The sequence below is a fragment of the Anneissia japonica genome, unplaced genomic scaffold, assembly GCF_011630105.1.
Source record: "Anneissia japonica isolate Jap-2015-1 unplaced genomic scaffold, ASM1163010v1 scaffold287743_len2803612_cov181, whole genome shotgun sequence".
In the NCBI taxonomy this organism is placed as follows: Eukaryota; Metazoa; Echinodermata; class Crinoidea; order Comatulida; family Comatulidae; genus Anneissia; species Anneissia japonica.
Window position 1 is genome coordinate 150,499 of NW_022733259.1, and position 22,508 is coordinate 173,006.

The 22,508-nt window shown below is 32.9% G+C and overlaps 3 protein-coding genes across 5 annotated transcripts; 2 read left to right on the top strand and 1 right to left on the bottom strand.

Moving 5' to 3' along the window:
* Positions 1-12: 12 nt before the first annotated feature.
* On the top strand, positions 13-8,245 carry LOC117116033 (tubulin-specific chaperone E-like). 2 transcript variants are annotated; one of them, XM_033259968.1, is made up of 13 exons: positions 13-186; positions 944-1,028; positions 1,522-1,719; positions 2,188-2,376; positions 2,697-2,799; positions 2,905-2,981; positions 3,502-3,600; positions 4,136-4,265; positions 5,063-5,212; positions 5,964-6,117; positions 6,407-6,532; positions 7,344-7,435; positions 7,891-8,244. In XM_033259968.1, exons 1-13 carry the CDS (start codon positions 93-95, stop codon positions 7,981-7,983), a joined length of 1,590 nt encoding a protein of 529 aa, XP_033115859.1. In that variant the 5' UTR covers positions 13-92; the 3' UTR covers positions 7,984-8,244. The 2 variants fall into 2 exon arrangements, with proteins under 2 accessions (XP_033115859.1, XP_033115860.1); XM_033259969.1 differs by having other exon boundaries at positions 23-157; positions 7,891-8,245.
* Positions 8,246-10,138: 1,893 nt separating this feature from the next.
* Positions 10,139-14,730, bottom strand: LOC117115997 (AP-4 complex subunit sigma-1-like). The gene is made up of 6 exons (XM_033259924.1): positions 14,573-14,730; positions 13,346-13,450; positions 12,731-12,817; positions 12,171-12,239; positions 11,634-11,645; positions 10,139-11,314 (listed from the first exon to the last, which is right to left on the bottom strand). Exons 2-6 carry the CDS (start codon positions 13,427-13,429, stop codon positions 11,186-11,188), a joined length of 381 nt encoding a protein of 126 aa, XP_033115815.1. The 5' UTR covers positions 13,430-13,450; positions 14,573-14,730; the 3' UTR covers positions 10,139-11,185.
* A 114-nt stretch (positions 14,731-14,844) lies between these two features.
* On the top strand, positions 14,845-22,068 carry LOC117115979 (syntaxin-5-like). Of its 2 annotated transcripts, none has more exons than XM_033259898.1 (8): positions 14,845-14,990; positions 16,049-16,249; positions 17,075-17,148; positions 17,392-17,447; positions 17,651-17,763; positions 18,870-19,089; positions 20,130-20,358; positions 20,824-22,068. In XM_033259898.1, the coding sequence occupies exons 2-8, from the start codon at positions 16,082-16,084 to the stop codon at positions 20,981-20,983; spliced, it is 1,020 nt and encodes a 339-aa protein (XP_033115789.1). In that variant the 5' UTR covers positions 14,845-14,990; positions 16,049-16,081; the 3' UTR covers positions 20,984-22,068. The 2 variants fall into 2 exon arrangements, with proteins under 2 accessions (XP_033115789.1, XP_033115790.1); XM_033259899.1 differs by having other exon boundaries at positions 14,854-14,990; positions 16,065-16,249; positions 20,824-20,983.
* The last annotated feature ends 440 nt before the right edge of the window (positions 22,069-22,508 follow it).

The following is a 22,508-nucleotide window of genomic DNA, read 5'->3' on the forward strand; positions in this document are numbered from 1 at the left end:
TTATAGCGTGTCTTTTTGGCGCTCCACACAGGAGACTGTCTGGTGGGCGACTACAAAAATAGAATAGGGCCTAGGTCAACAAATATTGCAAAATGACCGACTGTTTACCAAATATTGGAGATCGAATATGGAGTGATGGTGAAATTGGGACCGTCAAGTATGTTGGTGAAGTAGAGTCAACATCAGGTACACTTCTGTAGAGAAATAAATGCTCAAGTAGCCTAGGCCTAGACCTATGGTTGTCGATGATCCTTACCACGTTTCGAATCGTCCATACAGGCGACCGATGGCCTAGGCCTATTCCTGGCGACCTGAAAGTAGTCCTAGGGCCTAGGTCTAGGCTAGTACTAGTCTGGCCTAAGTAGGACATATTCTCTGTCAATGCTAATTTCCTTTCGTAATCATCAGAAACGTTGTACAATCAATTAAAATTCTGTACTCGGATTTAATATTTATTTTTCGAGATTTGTAGATGGATTAGGCTAGCCTAGCTAGGCCTAGGCTAGCCATGGGCCATGACCTAACCTAGACCTAGCCTAGTTCTAGAGTACATTCTCTGGGGAGTAGTTGAGTTGTGCCAGGCCAGGGTCAGATTACATAATTTCTTAATCTCTTGTAATGTTTCCAAATGTTCAGCATCAGCCTTAAAGCCTACAGTTTTCACTTTTATAAAAATTAAATTTAAAGTTTTAAATTTTATAAAAAAAAAAAAAAAAATTAAAAAAAACAAACATTTTTTCTACTCAAGGATATCTTTGTGGGTATGGGGGAAGGGATGGAGGTATTTGGACAAGAAAGACTATCCTGCCAACCCAAAAACCCTGGCCTGCTGTGATGCACTGACCTTATGTTTTGAAGAAGTGTGTTCTTTATCAAAAATAAACATCAGTAAATTGCAAATCTTGTAAAATTTTCATAGTAGGCCTAATTGTTGATGTTTCAGGTACATGGCTTGGTGTTGATTGGGACAATAAAGAAAGGGGAAAACATGATGGCACGCACAATGGGAAACAGTATTTTGAGACTAGGTAGGTCAGCATAGAACCAGCAATATGAGCTCTCGACATACATTAACTCATTTGATGGAGGGCCACATTTTGCGAACTTTTTTCAGATTTGAATGTCAACCAAGGAATTGTTCTCTTTTCTTCTCCACTGTCCAGCACTTTCTTGGTCTTTTTGGTTTTCTTTTTGCAATGGTTTCTTCTACCACCAACTTTGTATATATATCGTTATTTCATTATTCATATACAGTACTTAGAATGAATGTCTACTTCATTCTTTTTCATGATTCCCAGTTCTATCCTGGTATTTCACTCCTGATTTTCATCTTACTATGCTTTTTCATAGTTCTATAGACATGACATTTCTTCAAGACTGATTTTCTTCACTTCTGATTTTGCATCCATTAATGGGAATGGAAAGGACTACTGTATATCAATTCCAATTTTAAAAGAGTAATTCAGTGTTTTTATGAAATGTTAAATAACAAACTTTAACTTCTTATTGCTGAAAATATAGTTCGCTTTCAAGTGGATCATTTGTGCGCCCCAAAAAAGCTGTTTCAGGGATATCGTTTATAATGGCTCTACAGGAACGTTACATCCCAGAAGATGCGGTGACCGGAGGGATTGAAGAATCCGAGATGTTTGTAGTAGGAGATGGACAGCAAACAGCTGTTGAAATGGTTGGAGCAAAATCTATTGTACAAAGGCAAAGGTATGAAATAATGGAATTAGATTTCTTAAATCATATTATTGCTGTTTAGTAAGGATCCCCATATTTTATCCTTGAGGAACTTTGTTTTGCCATGGCAATGATATCGGTGTTAATACACCCGCCAACTCTCATACATAATGCACGAATCTCAACTCTCATGCATACGTTGTACTATTTCGCACATCATAAAAATGTTTATAAAAGGTAAAATGTAAAGGCTGAATTTGTCATTAAAATGTGGATATAGGCCATATAAATTTCTTTTAACAAAGCTATACCGACTGCTGACTACCATTTTTTTTAAAATAACACAGAGTGCACTCTATTTTGCAATGTTTACATAGAGCTCGCTATATAAAAATTTTAATTTTTTTTTTTTTTTTTTTTTTTTTTTTTGTCTTATTCATCAGATACCAATAAAGTTGACAGGTATATGTTAATATGCTAATATATTTTAATTCTTTTTAGTAACTTTGGAAATCTAAAGAATGCTGCTCTCAGAGACATGAAGGTAAACCGAGGTGATGAGGGCGCTACCATCAGTAAATGCGTTCCAAATTTAAAGGAACTGGACCTTTCAAAGAACCTTGTCAATTCTCTTGATGAAGTTGCCAGAATAGCAGCTCAACTACAAAATCTACATGTGTTGAAAATAAGGTGAGTTGCGCAGCAGCATCAAGTGCTCTTGGTGCACTGATTGGAATTCCTGGTTTCCTTAAAATCGCTACAGTGTTTTCAGTGCAATTGTTTACTGTATAGCACTCCATAACGCAATGGGAAAGGCTCCCCGACTTGACCGACCGATTGTCATCACCGAAAGTTGTCAGGCGACAATGTGTAGCGATTCTATGGAAACCAAGCTAAATCTATAAAAGTTGTTTTCTTGTCTTAATTGTTCTGGAATAGAAGTGATACTGTATCTAAAAATGCAAAATGACATGGAATAAACACATTTTGGAATTTTTGTTTCATTTTAGTGAAAACCGCTTCAGTCTACCAACCAACCCCACTTCTTTGATGAGCTCTTTTTTGAACTTACAAGAACTTTTTCTAAATTATGTCACTTTCACTTGGAAAGAGGTGAGGTTAGTTCTGTAATCACATACTAAAAAAAAAAAAATTAAAAATGATAACACAACATACAAGAAAATATTAACCGTTTTTGTCAAATTTCTTTTTATTCAGGTGGAATTTTGTGCTCCAATGTGGCCCAATGTACGCAAACTTCACATTTGCTTCAACAATATCACAACTGTTAATGAGTGAGTATTTTTATACAATTGAAATAATGACTATTATATACTGCATACATAGATTATAGGCATCTGATTGGTTAAGAAGCGGGCAATAAAACATGCTATTACCTTATGGGATAGTCCTTTTTTCTCTGCCACGCGATGTGCAATCTTTAGGCTCTGTAATTTATGACATCCATGAACGGTAAAGGAGACGCAACCTCTACGACTCTGAGAGAAATTGGCCCTTTGATAGCCTAGCCCTATGAAGTAAGCCTAGTCCTACTTGGTGTGTACTATTTTCATTACTTTTTTTTAGGTCTCGTAGAATCTATGTATGAATTATATAAAACAAAAATTGGCTGCTCTTCAGAGAACGATTAAATCTATAACCCCTCGGTGATGTGGAGACCGCAGCCTATCTTCCCTCAGGCCTTCAGCCCTCTCGGAGATTTCACCATTCCCCTCATGAGAAGTCAATATTTGTATAATATAATATATATATTCTATTTTTCTTCATCTACTTTTCTACTTGGTTTTCTTCCAGGTTTGATGTTACGTTATTCCAGCATGTAGATTTATTGAACCTTGAAGGCAACAAGATTTCAGATTGGAATGATGTTCTCCATTTTGGTCACTTGCCAAGGTACAGTAGAATATAAAATTTTTTTTTGTTGAGCTTAAAGCTTTTAAACATTTTTTACCCTATATTGCGCCAAATGTTTACTAACTGTATTGAGCAGCCAATATGCATGAGGTGAATGATGAAGTATACTGAAGTTATACTTGAATTGAAGTGATAGCTCCATGCATTTTTAGACTTAAGCCACAATCATACTGGACTTTTTTCAGTAAAACTAACCATGACGCTGGTTACTTTTACCATTAGTCCAGTGCAAACAGCCCAGGAAACTTTCCTCTCAGAAAAACTTACCGAGACAAGCGGCTAGTTTAACCATGGACCTTATTAACAGGTCCATGGTTTAACCGAGTAGGATTGCGCCCAGTAAAACTGACTAGGTGCCTATTGGAATATTAACAATGGTCACAGTAAAATTTTCTCATTATGTAGCCCAGTGCAAATGAGGCATTTTGTAGGTCTACAGAAAAAAATAATGATTGAGAGACTGATGCTGATTTGACGCATTTGTGTCTAAATGTATTTAATCATTTTTTTTAAGGCTAGAAGCATTGATTCTAAACAAAAATGCACTGACAAATGTCAAGTTTGATGATGTTGATTACAAGGGCAAGACATCTTACTTCCCATTACTCAAGTCGATATCACTGAATGCCAACTCCTTATCATCTGTAAGTTTAAATACATTTCAGTCATATGATGGGAACTATGTATTCAGTGCTTTAGAAATTAATTCATTGTTTGATTGCAGAAAGGCAATGGTATAAAATTCTTGTTATCTGAAATAACCTCAGTTTAAACAGATCAACTTTTTTATTTAGGTAATTTGCATAGCTCATGGTTTTGGGACATGTTGAAAATAATTTCTTGTAAGACTGTTTCTTCGTCAAAACTTAAGATTTATTTATACAACAATTCAGAATAAACAAAAAGAAAAAAAATGTTTTTATGTCTCAGTCATCAAGATTTGCTACTTATTTTGATTTTGTGTAAAATTCAGATACAAAATAATGATATGCTTTTTTTAGCGCATTGAGACTTCGGTGTAATGCGCTATAGTAAATCCCACTACATTACATTAATGATCTTTTCATATCCATACCTTTGTTATAGTTTGTTGGAACTTCTTGTTTATTTTAGTGTTTTACACTGTGTATACGAGTAATTGAATTTCCTTTTTCGATTAATAAATTTTACTTTGACTTTTTCCTCATAATGTACCTGTTGAATACTAAATATATGTACATAGCACGATTCAGTAATATCTTTCTTTTTAAAATTGCTCACATTATATTCCGGAGGTCTCAAGTCAACCATGAGTTGCTGAATCTCCTGGAAATTTGAATGGCCTCCAGACACACACACACATGGTCAAGCATCTTCTGGAATTTGCTATTTCCAACATGCGAGTCCTGATATTCTGTCACCTATTTTTTTATCATTAGTTTTATTTTTTTCCAAATTCTAGTGGCAGTCAGTAAATGAACTTGAGAAGCTTAAAAGTCTGGAAGAGACACGGACGCAAAGGAATCCATTCTGTGAACAGGAGAAGATGTTTGATACAAGACAGATAATTATCGCCAAGATTGGCAATTTAAAACGATGCAACAATGCTGTGGTAAAGTTCAATATGGTTTGATATTATAATAATAATGATGATGATTATATAACTTCATTAAGCATCGGATATATGAAAAAATGGTGTTGTCGATGTGAGGCAGGATGATCACGACATCAAAAATATGGGTCCCAAGTCTTCTGCGGGAGTCTTCCGGAAGTCGGCAAGGCTCTCCCACATTCAAAGGAGCATGCAAATATCTCTCGGAAACTAACCCACCTCCCGGGAAATTTATTATGCTTGTATGTTTTTATTATTCTCACCCCAGTTAAAAACTACGTGCGGGACTGTGGTTTTCCTGTTCTTTAGCAGTTTTGGTCTTCATTAAAAAACATATTTAAATAAAGATAAATGATAGATTTTTATTTGTGAGCCACAAAAGTGGTCTTCAATCAGATGTGGTCTTTAATTGGAGGTTTTTCTTAATAAGAGGAAGACCTTCATATTATTAGTAGTCTCTCTGATGTTAGCTGGTCCTGGGTATCACTACATGCTGCAAAATAAATTAGTTTGGGATCCTTGCGACAATAATTTGAATGAATGTATTAAAATATTTACCATGATCTTGATTTTTTAAATAATTATTGATTTTATATGATCTTAATTTTTGACTTTCATTATTCTATGTATTAAAGCTTTTTGTTCTTCTTAATCACCTAGTATTTATTCAAAAGAATTTTTAACAGCTTTCATTCATTTTTATGTATACATCAAATTTGCGGATCATTAAATATTATTTGACTTGCCAAAGGCATCTGTTAATGAAAGGAGAGGTGCTGAATTGGATTACATCAAGACATTTGGCAAGGACTGGAGAGCAAGTGGTGGACACCAAGATCCAGAGAAGAACAAGCCATCGGTGGAGTTTGAAACAAATCATCCTCGTTATAGGCAGCTTACAGAATGTAAGTTAATTTCTTGCAGCATTGTCAGAATGCAGTATTAAGGGGTAAATGAAGCCAGTATACTCTCAACCCTCTTATCTCTCTGACTATGACAATTGACGATCTTTATGTCCCCAATGCACCCCTTCTTATACCTATTCCCTCTTCACATTCATATTCTGTCATAATAACCCTGTTTGCTCAATGGGAATTAAAATATTGTTTTAAGGACCCAGCTACCATGTTTTGCAAGTCACATTAGTCTTATTCTTATGTATAATTTCTTACTGCCTTTTATCTATCACTACAGTGTATGGTGTTCCAGAAGATTATGAATTAACAACCAAATCGACTACTTTGAAAAGCAGTTTAATCCAAGTCAATATAACTTGTCAACAAGGCAATACGACAAAGACAATACAAAAGAAACTACCAGGTAATTTAAAGTATATTTCATAAGACACGTTATACAGAATCACAGCCTACATTTTCCACCGTTTGTATATACATTCACCCTCAAATTCGAAATTCCTCTAATTCGAGACCACATTTTCAAAGAACCAAATAGTCTTCAATCTTCCATCACAAAGCTGACCCTCAAATTCGAGACCAAACACTGAGACCACCTTAAATTTTCAGGTTCCAAAGTGATCGCAGATTGAAGTACAAATTGTTTATTGTGTAAGCGAATTTTGTGTAAGCTTTTACATTTTTTATTTTTTAGCCTACGCTGAGGGAGAGGGCTTATACTATGATTTTGAGCGAATGTTGATGTCATTTCTTTTTCTATCAAGGCCTTAATTTGTGACTCCATTTTGTGACTGATTTTGCAATGATATAGAAGAAAATGCTTGGGAAATTTAAAGTATGGAGAGTTTTTGCGAAAATATTGTTGGGAAATATGTGAAATTGTATGTTTTATATCATATCTCTTACCATTGCAGTGGGTTTCTTAAGAAAGCGTGTTCATCATTGGTCAGATTGCAAATTACCTGTGTATTCTATATTTTGTATCTCAACCAAAAGAATTGTTTCAACTGGGGTTCTTTGGGCAGTGTGACATAAAAATGGGTCGGAGGGCCAACCACCAAGAATTCACTAGCAAGCTTATGGTGAAAATTTGACATTTTCAATGTGGTTACAAAAACCTTTATACATTCCTATCATAATGCTCAGCAGGGCTTTGCCATATGTCTGTGACATACAGTAATTGTTGAATAAGACCTTTTCATTCTGTTGTTTTACAGGAACAATGAATATACAGAAATTAAAGAGCTTAATTCACAAACTGATGAAAGTTGACATTGCATCACAGGTTTTAACATACACCAGTACAAAGGTAAATTTATATTTACTTGTTATAAAAATAATTTTGCTTTTACTATTGTATGTTTTGAGTCACCATACAATGGTAATAACAGTTGCATCTGTACAAGACAACTTCTTAAATCTAGGCTCGGGAGAAAAATAATTATTTTTGTAAGACACAAAAAGAGTGTTTGACGAAAAACTTAGAACGGTTAATGAGATACAGCTTTTTCCACCTTCTTCCCCCAGTTTTTAAATATTCAAAAATCTGTATCTCATTAACTGTTCCCAAGTTTCTCGTCAAATACTCTTTTTGTGTCTTAATGTTTTGCTAGATCTACTAAAATTATAATTTTTTTTAAATTGTGAACAACTTTTACTTGCCATTTATATTTATTTATTTACAAACTTTTATACCAATATTTTAATAAATGTATGTATGATGGATATGAACTAAAATGACATTAGAAACTCATTGCCTTTCAGCTGAAAGATCAAGAATTTGAACTGAATAATGACATGCGTCCTCTATCGTTTTTTGGCATTGAGAATGGTGATACGATACAAGTAAAATGGTGATGAAGATGTTTATAAGATTAGCTAGTGTGTGCAATTAAATAGACAAATCAGAACCAAATATATGTGCTTAAACTGTTGGTGTTGAGCTAGAAAAACTTGAATAATAAAATTAAATATTTAAATTGTTTTACATTTTATATTAGGTTGTTAGCTTTCTGTTGAAAAGTAGAATATTTTCATGCTTCAGAGATAATGGCCAAAACATGCTGGAATGTCAACATTCCAAACTAACCTTTATAACCTTTATCTATACATCATGCAATGTTGTTATTTTCCTCATTTTCAATGCTAAAACAACAATTTATAATGATTTGGTGATGGTTTCTGTCTGAGAAATGCTCATAATCGTAAACTTTGAAGGCTGATTTCTAATATTTTGTTCTTTAAACAGCTGTATGTTTAAACTACTGTAACTTTATAATGAAATGTCAGGTTCAAATTATTCTTTTACCGTTTTAGAGCTCTCATTTTACTCTTTACTGTAACCCTGTACTGTACTAATAGTTAATGAAAATCAATTTTTTGCGAGGAGTGACTGCTTTGGCTTCTCTTTGCCACAAATTATTTCATATTTATAATCTTTGCATAAAGTTGGCTAGGGAATTAAAAAACTGTTTGGATCTGTTTCATAGGAAGTTAAAACCAACTTAAAAATGAGTTGAAACCAGACTTCTGGGCTCACAGGCCCGGTGTGCCCATTTCTTTTTCTTTGGCGTATTGGGCCAGACTTTCCAATGCTGTGTGGGGATTACCACTTCTTTGCATAGTGCACCTGTTTACCTTCTCAGTATATGTTTTGGTACCTGTGTATACTCCTGGGGAGCTGAGACAAATATAGATTGTCTTGCCCAAGAACACAAGCAACTTGCGCAGTGAAGGTTTAAACCCTGACCTTATGATTAATTGCATGACTTACAAGCCTTGTGCCAAGCTCTTTCACCTAATTGATCCTTTTTGATAAGCAATTTAATGTTTTAATTGAATTTTTGGTAGTTTTTTAGGCTTAATCACTGACAGTTAAAATTAGATTGTATAAAGTCTGATTTTTATGTCCATTTTCACCTTTACTTAATTTTTATAGCTATATTTTTGATTATCTGTGTGTGGAATGTGATTGGTATATACATTTGAAATATTTTTATTATTTTTTCTTCGTGATATGAATAAAAACAATTTAGGCAGTGGCTATTGTTACACCAGTGTTAAATAAATTAATAATTCTGATGGATGTTATTGTTCTAATTTAATCCATACAATAACATTTGGTAACAATACCTCTTGCCGGCAATATATTACATCATATTCCTCGTAGTAGTGGACTCTTTAAGAAGGGTGTAAAGCTGCTTGGGGCCCTCATCTTTAATTAGAATTAGAAGATGAGAACAATCAAAATTTGGGCTTAGCAAAAGCTATTGTTGCAGGTGCTTTGTATGGGTTTTGTATGTTGAAGAATATTGCTTGGTTGTGCAAAACACTTTATAAGTTACATTGATGCTACTATGGAGGTCTATTAGAATGTGGAATATATAGGTCAGGTTTTTACAAAATAACCAGTGCTAATATTAACATTGTAATGTAGTATAATGGTACGGTACAGTATGTCAATATTTACCCAAATGTGGAACAAATCACTTTGAAATTGGTCACCTTTTGTCATATATTATTAAATAATATTAAAAATAATAGATATATCAATATGATATATTTTTTCATCATCTTTTTTCAAATTGCATTAATAATTCATATTTTGGTTTTGAAAATGATTCCATTGATATTATACATCAATCGTGAAATAACCGATGCGCCAAGTATGCTATATTAATCCCCAAATTTAAGTTTTTATATAGCGATTCTATAATTATCTTCATTCCGGAAATAGACAACCGTACAGTATATATTACAATAATGTGGTGCAAGTAAAATGAAGGATATTGCATTCAATATTGACTGAAGTGATTATATTACTATTATACTAAAAAAAAAAACAGTTCTAGGCATAAATGCGCTCATTACAGCTGCAATATTATGCAATTCTCTCAAGGAATTATCTCACATGAATATGTGTTCCATATGTGCTTGAGCCAATGACCGCAGGTAATAATGCTAAGCGCATAGAGTCGACAATTATTATAAATAAAACAAGTAAAAACTGCAATTCACAGATTAATATCCTTTAATACAACAAGCTTTCACATCCAGTGAATTTTATCAGGTCACATGGCTGTATAAGACAATTAAACCTTGATACAAATAGTTGATTTTGTCTAAATTGTTTTTCTCTTGTTGCCCCACTTCATCCTTATGGCCAGTAGTCCTCTCAACATCATCTTGAAATGTAGCCATCATCTAAGTCAGTAGGTAGTTTTCAATGTCGCTAGATTCTAGCTTTTTAAATTCAATGGATACACACCTGTATCTCACTTGTTGGCTTAGTATTCTATTTTTACATTTATATGCCACCTCATACCCACTTCTGAGACATGGTTTAAATATTTTATACTTGCAACTGACTGCTACTGTATTGCAGTATAAATTAGCTCCAAGTGGAAGCGGACACAACTTTTAATTCAACATCGTAAATGCCGTCATAAAAATAATAGCATTGAACCTTTCAGGAGTTGTCAATCAAGCTTAGCAAATGACCAGCCTAGAATATGCACAAATCCCACAAACATACTTTCATTTGGTGAGGCCTTAGGCAAGACTTTTTTTAATACCTTGTTTCGTAGGTATTTAGGCAATACCTTTTTTAAATACCTTTATTAAAGATCGTCAGTGGAGGGCGTAAAAAAATAAAAATAAAATTTTATTTGGTGAATGTAAACAGTGTAGTAATGGTATGGTCAAATGCTTTGAATTTATATTATTAGGAAAAAATGTACATTATTTTTGGAGGTTTCAAAGCAGCGGCAAGCGTAATAAAGATAAGGGAAAACCTTCATTTTTTTTCTGAAATTTCCAATTTTTCGTGTCGACTGGTGCGTTAATTAGCCAAAAATAAAATTTTATTTTTAATTGAAATCATTATTGGCAGGCGGTGGGTGCGCTAAACAAGGTATAAAAAAAGTCTTGCCTTAGCAACTGTATCCAAGGGGGCAATGCAGGGCAGGGCGTAACAGACTGGTCAAATATGGTCATTCCTAGATGCCTGGATCACACTTGGAAATTCATCTGGTCACCTTGTCTCGGACAACAAGAAATGTCACCTTTTTGATGCTTTATCCATTAAGAGAATCGGCTGCAGTATTTTTGACATATTTGTTTCCAAGATATAACCATTGACGATCATTTCATCAAGGATGATGTGTATCTTCTCTAAGTTGTAAAAAATCTTATAAAGATTGTTAATGAAAATAATAAGTGCAAGGTAACAGTTGCTAGGTACATTTCTATATTTTGATTTTAAATTTGGTAATTGTATAGATTGTCTCAGATAATTAAATTATCAATTGATTAGTGGGATTGCAATTAATTTTTTTTACAATTAACCATTAGGTATTAATATGTAAAGGAGTATAACATAATAATAAGGATATTAACACAGTAGCTATTGATTAAGATTTGTGAATTTTATTTTTTGTAAAATACTAATTTGTGTATTGCCAAATTTGACTAAATTTACCTCTTTTTTTTTTTTAAACAAAGGATACATCAATTTCACTCTGAAATAAAATGAAATAATAAGTGTTAATAACAACAATATAATAAATTACTAATATTTATTACAATTATTGAAGATTGGTTAACAAAATATACAAGTAAAGAACAAATTTTTAAAAATGTTGCTTTATATGCAGACATAAGTGTAGTAACAACATCCATAAAATATTATTTGTCTCATGCTTGGGAAAACTCTTAGACAAGACTTAGTTAATACCTTGTTTAGTGAACTTATCTTTTTAAAAATCGTCAGAGGAAAGCGGAAAAAAAATTGTTTTTCTTATTTAGCAAAATGATGGACGTTTTTTTTTCTGAAATTTTCAATTTTTTTGTGATGCAGGTTTTATTTTTATTCAAAATTACCATTATTGGCAGTTGCAGTGTTTGCTATACAAGATTCAATAGTGTATGTGTAAGCTGTATTTGTTATATGTGTAAGCTGTTCAATAAATTGAACACCATGCCCTAATCTTACAGCCCCGCTTTATGTGTACAATAATTACAGTATGGTAATCTTTCATACTTACAACTCCATCAAAGTACTTATTTAACGTCTCTATGAACAACTGAATCAACTCGAGGCTTGCAACTTCATTCTGATGGATAAAAAAACATCCACTAGTGAATATATTTTTATGCATGTCCATTTAATCAAATCCTACCTGGTCAACTTTAATCAGCAGTATATAAAATAAGATAATTTCTTTTACAATTGCACCATTATTACTCGAAAAATTACTCATCTAATAAAAAATATTTTCATAATAATGCTATTATCGTTTGTGAGTATTCAGTGCGATAACATGTCAAGTAGGGAAAAAAGGCAAAACATTGATCTTAAATGCTACTATAATTATTTTCATTTTTATTCTTAATATTATATACTGTAAATATTTTTAAAAATATTAAACGCTTAAAAGTAAATACACTACTCACATTTAATTAACAATTATAACTACTGTATAAATATTGTTTATGGTTATTGCTATTATTACAACTATTGTTGTTGTTTTAAAGTTTAGATTTAATCAGAAATAGGTACTGCCTAATAATTTTCATTCCAATAATTTTGTTCACAAATTCTCACCTCTTCTTCATCTATAGCTAGGATGACAAATATCGAGTTGTACCGGCGGTACACAATCTTATAGTCTTGGTAATTAAAGAAGGAACACTATAATAAATAAAATATTAAAACAGGTACTCTAGTCTATGCCAACATCACGTATATGTATTAAATTGTATAAGTTTTAATCTTACCTTTGGCCTATATTACATAAAATGGTAGGCATCTAAAAATGGCTTATTTTGTGTAAGATTTGGTAATATGCATGATAAAATAATAAATATTATTAATACAATTTTTCATATCATTTAATGTTATGTATATGATGTAGAGTATATGTATATGTAATATATATGTGTGTGTATATTTCATATACATTATTACGTAATATGTAATACACACACATATATATTACATATACATATACTCTACATCATATACATAACATTAAATGATATGAAAAATTGTATTAATAATATTTATTATTTTATCATGCATATTACCAAATCTTACACAAAATAAGCCATTTTTAGATGCCTACCATTTTATGTAATATAGGCCAAAGGTAAGATTAAAACTTATACAATTTAATACATATACGTGATGTTGGCATAGACTAGAGTACCTGTTTTAATATCTAGATTTACATGGAACATTGTCGTAATATCGACTGAGACGAGTCTGGCCTTGCTTGCCAAGTATGTAGCAAAACTTGATCATCACTATTTACATTCTTCCAAGCTTTATGAAAATAAAAAACAAAGTAAACAATTTTTAAATTTTCCCTCACAGCAGGCAGGTTGAAACTTTAGTGTGATTTTCAAGAAGAGTTTAATGGTGCACGCTGAACAACACACTTAATGTCAATCACTTTCTATAATTTATTAACTAATGCATTATTAAAATAGAATATTTATTGTATGTGTATGAGGTTTATCTGGTATATTAAATTCCACTGATATTTGTTGTGAAAACTAAAATGAAAATCATGTTGTAGGCCAATTGTGAACATAATTATACTAAATTAAGATCTACCGGTGCTTTGATATGACAATGACAATGACAAAAATATTTATTTCCATTGAGCATGAAAATTTACGAAAAATATAAATGTACAACATTTTTAAAGATCAAAGAAAATGGGAAATTCCTGAAGCATAGCTTGTAAATGGAAATCCCAAGTTACACAATTAAATATTTCTTTTACATATAAGGTTCAAAAATAATTCAAAGGCCTATTTCACTTAAATTAAAGAAGTTTAAAATTTAATGGAAAAATTCTATTTCTTTTCTGTAAATTATATTTTGTATTCATTAATAACAAAATCTTAATTACTTTTAGTTTCTTTATATTTATAGACGATTAAGCAATAAAGTAAGTACAGTGTTTACAATCTAAAATAATATAAGAGAAAATTTGTAAATAATAATTTTAATCTGACTTCCTATAACTATATTCTAATATCTTCTTACTAATAACAGCTAAGTTTTAATAATAAAATAAACTGTTAAATCGTTATACATATATATATACACCTATATTACAGATATACCTATATACTCATACATATATATATATATATATATATATATAACATTCATACCCATATACATACGTACACACACACTCACACATATACTTCAAGGAAGGAATAATATAAATCATGCAACATATAAACTACCGGTATGTGTAGCCCATGTATGTAGTATATAAACATAGTCCAGTATTTTATATTAATATCATATATTATAATTTATTATTTATTAGCATAGCATACATTCTTATGAGAAACACCACCTTACACCTGCATCTTGAAATGGTTTAGCTGGTTTAAACATCCCGTTAATCTCTGCAATACAAACCTTTTGGTTGACGCATAAACAATCTTTCAGAAAATAAGGTAAAATTATACTTTCTCCATCTTCTGTTTATCTATTCAATCATCAACTCCTTTATTTATTGTTTTTTTCTTGTATATATTTTGTACCCTCTTTGTTTTGTACTTACTGGGTCTGGCTGAAAAGTCTAAAATTTGAACACCGCCCCCTCGTATTCTTTTACGATTATGCTTTACATCGTATCCACCTAATGAGTTACTATTCTTTTGTACAAGGACTGTTATTGGCTTATCCGATATAAGGTCAAATAATTTGTGACACTTGTTTAAAAACCTGATGACGTGAACGAGAAATTAAGAAAGCAAGTTATATTGTTAATTTTTTAACTGGTTCTAACCTTTTTTAATTGGCCTTTCTTAATACCAGTCAAGCTGTATGTAAAGTAAGTATTTGTTAATTAATATGTGTAGTTTATCACACAATAATATTCAATGTCATGATAGCACAGCTTGTGTCGGATGAGATTAGTTAGGAATCAGGATGTGGTCCGGTTGAGCCTGGCTGACTGAGATTAGGCTAGGCTGCTAGGCAATCCCGACCGTAGTCAGCCATGCGTGCCACCGGCATAAGTAAGAGGGCTTCCCTGTGTACCACTGCCACCACCTAAGCCTAGATTGTTAGAAGAGCTAGGCCTAAAACGATTGTCTGAAAATAAACAACAGCTTACTTATTACCATGTATTGTAACTTTATGTAAGGTATATTTACTAAACCAAACAATTAAAAAACATGTGTGCTTTTTTTTTAATAGAGATTATTGTGATGGTCAATAATAACTAACATTTAGTTTTTAGAAACAAAACTATGACTAGGCCTACTAATACTAGTGTGTATGATTAGATTTCCAGTCATATGTTCCATTAACAGAATGTAAAATATTTTAATAGGCCTGCACGTTTGAAACATGTCAACTTGGCCCCACATCGATTCACCTTTCATATCAACTCACTCAGCTTCAAGTCAACACTCTTACTTACCATTCAGCTCAACCTAATGTCAACTTGGTCCCATGTCAACTCGTCTCCAAAGAGTCAACTCTGGCCCCTAAATCAACTCTAACACACCCAAGACCAACCCATATTCTTGCACTTAATGATTTCCAGTTAAGTGTTACAAATGAATGAATGAAACTATGATTTCGGTATATTAAATATTTACAATGAAATGTACAAATAAAACCCATTTTTAATTTTTTATTGTTTTTGGTCAAACTCCTTTTCTATTACTTTTGAGAAATATTTTTTTATTTGCATAATAAATAGGACTGTTGAAAATATTTTGATCGATTTTAAATACAAAGGCAGTATGATTTTGGGGAATAAAAACAAATGTTGTTTACAAGGAATTCACACATTAAGAAATGTTGAAAGTTTGTCAAATACTGAACTGTTGTGTCACCCTGTTAGATGTTGTTGATGAATATGATATTTTTTTTTCATAGTTTGGATCTTGTCTAGGTTCTGGGACATGACCAATGACAGCTAGACGTCGACATACGCCCACCGAAAACAAATCAAACGGGCAAGGAGGCTGGATCGTCTCCAATTTTAATCCAACCAATAATCATCAACCACTTGAAATGACGTGTCGAGATCGAACCAACGAATTTATGTCTGCTGTTAAGTACATGCAGTCCAGAACGGTAATATCATTATTTATTTAATCTTATTATTTTTTTTTATTGTATGACACAGTATATAATTATAATAGTTTTTAAATTTGTTTTTATATAATGGATAATTAAAATTTTTAAAATTAAATTTTCCTTTCTTGTCAAATTCTAAATATTTAAACTTGGAAATTTTGGCTGGGCCCCTGCAGAAGCCACACTGCAGCGCCCGTCCCAACATATAATGGATACATTTGAGGAACAGAAAGATCTGACGCCCATTAAAACCAGACGATGGCCAGCCAGGTTTGAACCCGGGTCTACAGCCTTAAGAAGCAGGAACATTACCTCGCAGCTAATCGCTTAGCCTACAGTAGATATGTCAAAAGCCTCTCTGCACTTCATATAAAAATATTACTATATACTATAGTACAGTACTGTAAACTATTATATGAATTTGTGTTTAAAATATTGTAGAGTGTTTTGAATGTAATTTCAATTCAATGTATATTTAGACCTTTTGTAAATTACCTCTGCTATCAAAGTAAGTTGTCCATAAGATAGTGGCCAGCATAGAGACTCTTGGGAGTGCAGTGTGCCCTCGTCGCCCCCATTTAAAGACTAAATTACAGCAACATTGAAGAAATGAAAAGAAGTAAACTTTTTTTTGTATAATGTTGCCTCTGTTAGTATTTTTTTTCCTGCTACGCCTTCTTGAAAATGTAATCATCTCAAATTTTACTCTCTCCTGATTGGATGAGGTTGTCACCCACAGAACATTAAGACAAGTATAGAGTAATAGTGGAAATTTTTTGAGATCCTTAAATACACAGTTGTTTGATGGAATTGTTCTTATAGGGAAATGGAGTCACAACAATCAATCGGCAGACTGCAAGACAAGTTCAACATAGTGATTTTATGAGAATGGCCAAGTAAGTAATGTTGTGATTCACTAAAATACGATTGTGTTTAGCACACACAAAAAATATACTTTGGCTTAATAATATAGAAAAGTTTGCTCCATTTGTTGTAAAGGAGAAGTAATATGATTTGAAAACTGATATGCTTTCAATTAATTATATTTCTCCTGGTCAATTAGATTGTTAAGATATTTACATACATTGAACTATTTTTTTCGAGGCAAATCATCAGGTACTCATCTTCTTTTTTTTCAGGCATATTGGCAGTGACATCAATCAAACATTTACAAAACTGGAAAAATTAACAATATGTAAGTATTAATTATAATTAGGATTTCTATACTAAAAAATTATGTAATTTTTAATCGGACCTAAACCAATCCACACTTTTCCCACCATACTTTTCCCACCACATTGGAATCATGCCATTGTTTTTGGCTTTCCTTTCACCTAGCTAGAACAATGCCTCTTTACATTGATCGATAAATTATTGTTTTAATATTTTTTATTTCAGTGGCTAAAAAGAAATCTTTATTTGATGATAAATCAGTTGAAATTCAAGAACTGACATATATAATTAAACAAGATATTAACAGTCTAAATAAACAAATTGCAAAACTTCAAGAGGTACGTATATATATTTTTTAATAACTTCTAAAAACTACCACCAAAAAGAAGTCCTAGTGTAGGCACTATATAAATTATCACAAAATACAAGTACATGAGTAAAGAATAGGCTCCCAGCGGGAGCGTTTGTCTACTGCCAAATTTAATAGAAACAGTGATGTCGAAAGTGATTAATGAAATAATAGTACCTGATAGATAATGACGAATTGGCTTGCAATGCATCGTACCACACACGACCAAGTTTACGGGTAGTAGTAAAATCACGTTATATCACACATCACGAATAGGATTCTTACTTCACACTTTTGTGAATGTGTCAACTCGCGCTCACAATGTCAACTTTATGCTTCCAGATTGACCAGGATAGCAAAGTGTCTACTGCCTGGGCAGTAGACACAAAAATTACATAAAAATCGAATGAGAATAAAATTTACAAAAGGTACAATATTCAAAAAATACTATTTCATAATTATAAAAACACACAATAAATTTGAATTAATTAAGCACAGGTACAAAGTACAGTTAAAAGTACATGGAGGAAAACCACAGTGTTGGTAGCTACTGTGTCTGCACTGAAATGTGGAGAACTCTTGGTCCTTGGTTCAATTCCCATCGCTGCTATCCTTGTATTTCTGCTGGAGGGTTGAAATGCAAGTTACGATAGTGCATTGTCTTTCGGATGAGAAGTTTAAGTCATTGGTCCTGTGTGCATTATGGTCCATGTGCATGTTAAAGAAGTAACCTCTTTGGAAAAGAGTAGCGGATTGTCTCCCAGTGTACTGCCCAATCACCACCAGAAGGACCCCACTGGAAGTCTTCTTCAGACTTTAGTGGTTATCCATGGTGTTTACACCGAATAAATAAGTCCATCCATCCATCCATCCGTTACAGGATTCCATACAAAAATTTAAGATCTGGTATCTTTGGTTTTAATTATTTGCTAGTCATGAAAGAATCTAATCTATAGAGGGCAGTATTCATAATGTTATGTGTATTTGATGAAAATATAATACTGTATAGAATTTTTCTTTTATAAAAGTTTTTTTATGACTAACTTTACACCTAATTCTCAATAATTACTATAGTTTTTCTGATATATCTTCCAGTTTGTGAGGCGGAATAACTCTCAAAATGGCCGACAAATGCAAACACATTCCAACACAGTGGTTCTGGCATTGCAATCAAAGTTGGCGAACATGTCCAACGATTTTAAATCAGTTCTCGAAGTACGGACACAGAATCTTAAAGATCAGAAGGACAGGAGAGAACAGTTTTCACAAGATCAGCTGACGACGAGTCTACCACCGTCTGCTTCCAGCGGAAATAGTAAGAGCACGCCCTCAATGTTGTATATGAGTTATAGTTATTTCTTATTATTTATTGTAACTATTATTATAGTTACTTATTATATATGTAGGTTATTTAATTATAACTATAGTCATGTCATTTTAGGGGTTTAGCCAGAAAAATTAAATAAGCCGTCCAAAACATGCATTAGTTTAAATGCAACATTTGAAAGATTCGAAGAATATAAATAATTTGCTAAAGTAGACCAGGCCCAACTAGGCTGGACGGAGCTGAGTAGGCCAAGCCGTAAAAGTGGCCTCCCTAAATAATTGTTGGCCTTCTAAAAGACGACCGGACGGCTTGCTGTCTAAGCCCTTGTGTCATTTGTATTTTAAGACTATTAAATATAAGACCGTTGTACATAGAGTTAAAAGAACAATTATTTAGTAATATCTTCAGAAAAATTTGCATAATGAATTATATATTTAATATCCTTACTATTATAAATGTTATTAGCCCGACTAGTAGTAATGTTTTATTTGTACAGTTTGCCCTGCACTTTAAAACCCCTCTAATTCTGAGATCCCAATAATTTGAGATAGTTTTTTAAAGACAAAGCTAGCCCTCTACTGGAGATCAAACTCCCAAGACCACCCCAAATTTTCCAGTCTCAAAAGTAATCTTGAATTGTAAGGTGAACTGTATACAATTTCGTAGAACACAGAGCGACATAGTGCATTTCGATAAACTGGCAGTAATGATTGTATATGTGCTGAACCATAGAGAAGTTTGTGTCCCAATTTCTTTTCCATCAAGCTGTTCTCCCTGTGGAATATAGGTTATAACGCACGTGTCATTCAGAATAGACATTTAAACCCTTGGACCTTCACACAACGTGGACATGGTGCTGGGCTCTTTACAAACACAGTATGCCCTTTGGAAAGTAGCAGGGGTTCCCTCATGCTTGTGTACAGCCAAATTCAACAGGTTTGTCACTGGGGTCAACATTCTAGTTACTCAACTATCACCAACTTTACATCATTCCATTGTATTGATTGTCATTCTGTTGCCTTTTCTAGTACGATCGGTTCTGGTAGATGATGAAGCTGCCAGTCGGGGTGATGCTGTTATAAACATGCCCTTTGACAGACCTCAACAGAGCTCAATGCAACTTGTTGAGCAACAGGACACGTATATTAAGGACCGTGAAGAAACAATGCAAAATATAGAGAGTACAATTGTTGAATTAGGTGGTATATTTCAACAGCTGGCACATATGATCCACGAACAGGAGGAACAAGTTCAAAGGTTAGTTTCATTATTTATGTGCATTACCAAGTAATAGGCATAATTAAGTACTTTGACTAAGTTTTAAGCCTAGGCTAGAAAAAGAAATAATTGATCGCCCAAAGCGCCTCAGAGGTTATTTTCAAGGGTCTAGAAAACATAAATTTCTAAGGTAGTGTTGTCTCGATCGCCCCCACCCCTTTTGGACATCTAGATACTGGATATTATATGGTTGAAGGATGTGTGTGCTCTTATAATTTTCTCAATTGTAATATTCTGGGGAGAATAGAATGTTTAGAATTTGATAGGAATTGATCCCCAAAACACTAAACAAGATTCTCAACCACCAAACTACACAGTTCCACTAGTTTAATATACTTGCATGTTCAATGATCCCATTAATAATATTGAAGCCAGATGTTGCCATTTTGATCCATACTTAGAAATGAGAATGAAAAATTAAGAATTTTTTTCTTTGTGCTACAGAATTGATTCAAATGTTGATGATGCATATTCAAATGTTGAAATGGCCCACGGAGAGATACTCAAGTATTTCCAATCAGTAACTTCAAATCGATGGCTGATGGTCAAAGTGTTTGGTGTGCTTATTGTCTTCTTCATCATATTCGTTGTCTTCATGGCGTAATGAACGAGTGACGTGAAGAGAAGTAACGAGCGATCGATGACTCAACAAATCGCCGAAGCACTAAAGCCCTGTCCAGACTATCAAATTTTATTTGACAAAAACATGTGATATGCCTAAATATGGTCATGATGACATCACATCATGACCATATATAGGCACATCATGACTATATATGGGCATACAACAGTTTTTTGTCAAAGAAAATTTGATAGTGTGGACGGAGCTTTGGTGTTAAAAATTTCTCTCACAAGTTGACAGCATATTTCACACTCAGTTGCTGACACCAGAACGTGGGCCTATGACACTCACTGAGAGAACCACCTAAGAAGGGAAGGGTAAATTTATGGTTTACCCCAGCTTTTTAAGTGCCATCTCTGCGTTTGTGAGAAATTACTACTGTTTTTAATGACGACAGGGCACTAGTTAACATTTTTTGAAGCGGTTTAAGTGGTAATGAATTAGTGTGGGTCCGTTATCTTTGCGATGATTTATTTTAAGCCAGCATTCGCCCAGGTAAGCCTATGAAAGTTCTGATAGAGAACATTGTTTGATTAATCTATTGTTCCAGTCCTTGTGTATCAGCCAGTCCTTGGCTGATGAAAAAATAGAACAATGAGACTCAAACCTGAATTGCATGACAATCAGCTGAAATAAGTAACTGTCCCTTCAATTTCTATAAAAATTTAAAAGCATAAATTATTAAGCTTAGTCGACACTATCAGTTTGCGTGATGTGCCCATATATGGGTATGATGATGTCATATTACACCCAAATATGGGCATATCACTTTTTTTCACATCAAATTCGGTAGTTTCGACAGTGCTTTAAAGTTATTATAAATCCCTTTAATTTGCTAAACTCCACCTTATTTTATCGTCTTTATATTTTTAAGCACATAGTTTTTTATTCCTGGCTCATTTAAACTTGTTTAAATTAATATATAATGAACTGCATAATATAATTAGGAAATAAATGTAAAGAAGTTATATTTTATTTAAATTTAGCTGTAAGTTTGTTTAGGTTTAATAGTGTTAAACACAATTACTTGAATTAATTAGGAAAATCCGAGGCAAAGGTTATATATACATTATTCTTCAACAAAGAAAACAGCATACGCTTATTTAAATAAAGATGATACAGTAAATATTTTTGGTAGAGCGGCAAAATGGTGGTTGAAGTGAGGTTTTTATGGGGTCTTGGATTCAAATCTCAAAAAGGGACAATATGGTGTTTCTCTTTATAGTGATAAAGACAATAATTTTTTAGAAATTATTGTCTTTATGGTGATTAAAATATTTTGAGAAAAACAAATTTTCATCTTTAAATATCTTCGATTACCTGAAACATAATTTGTTTGCTTTAAGTGGGGAGAGGGGAACTGAGCAATCAAGCTTTTATGGGGGCCATGCATCCCCTACGCTAACCCCTAGATATGCCACTGATTGGTACATCAGCTAAACAGTAAATGCAGGTCCAAATCCTGATGATAAATTTTTGGAAAAAAAAAACTCATCTTTATATACTT

Coding starts and splice junctions, on each gene's coding strand:
- LOC117116033 (XM_033259968.1), top strand. CDS start 93: ATGACCGACTGTTTACCAAATATTGGAGATCGAATATGGAGTGATGGT. Junction 187..943: donor TGAAGTAGAGTCAACATCAG/GTACACTTCTGT, acceptor TTGATGTTTCAG/GTACATGGCTTGGTGTTGAT. Junction 2,800..2,904: donor TCACTTTCACTTGGAAAGAG/GTGAGGTTAGTT, acceptor CTTTTTATTCAG/GTGGAATTTTGTGCTCCAAT.
- LOC117115997 (XM_033259924.1), bottom strand. CDS start 13,429: ATGATCAAGTTTTGCTACATACTTGGCAAGCAAGGCCAGACTCGTCTC. Junction 12,818..13,345: donor ATGTTCCATGTAAATCTAGA/TATTAAAACAGG, acceptor TATTTATTATAG/TGTTCCTTCTTTAATTACCA. Junction 12,240..12,730: donor TAGCTATAGATGAAGAAGAG/GTGAGAATTTGT, acceptor TTTATCCATCAG/AATGAAGTTGCAAGCCTCGA.
- LOC117115979 (XM_033259898.1), top strand. CDS start 16,082: ATGACAGCTAGACGTCGACATACGCCCACCGAAAACAAATCAAACGGG. Junction 17,149..17,391: donor GATTTTATGAGAATGGCCAA/GTAAGTAATGTT, acceptor CTTTTTTTTCAG/GCATATTGGCAGTGACATCA. Junction 17,448..17,650: donor ACTGGAAAAATTAACAATAT/GTAAGTATTAAT, acceptor TTTTTATTTCAG/TGGCTAAAAAGAAATCTTTA.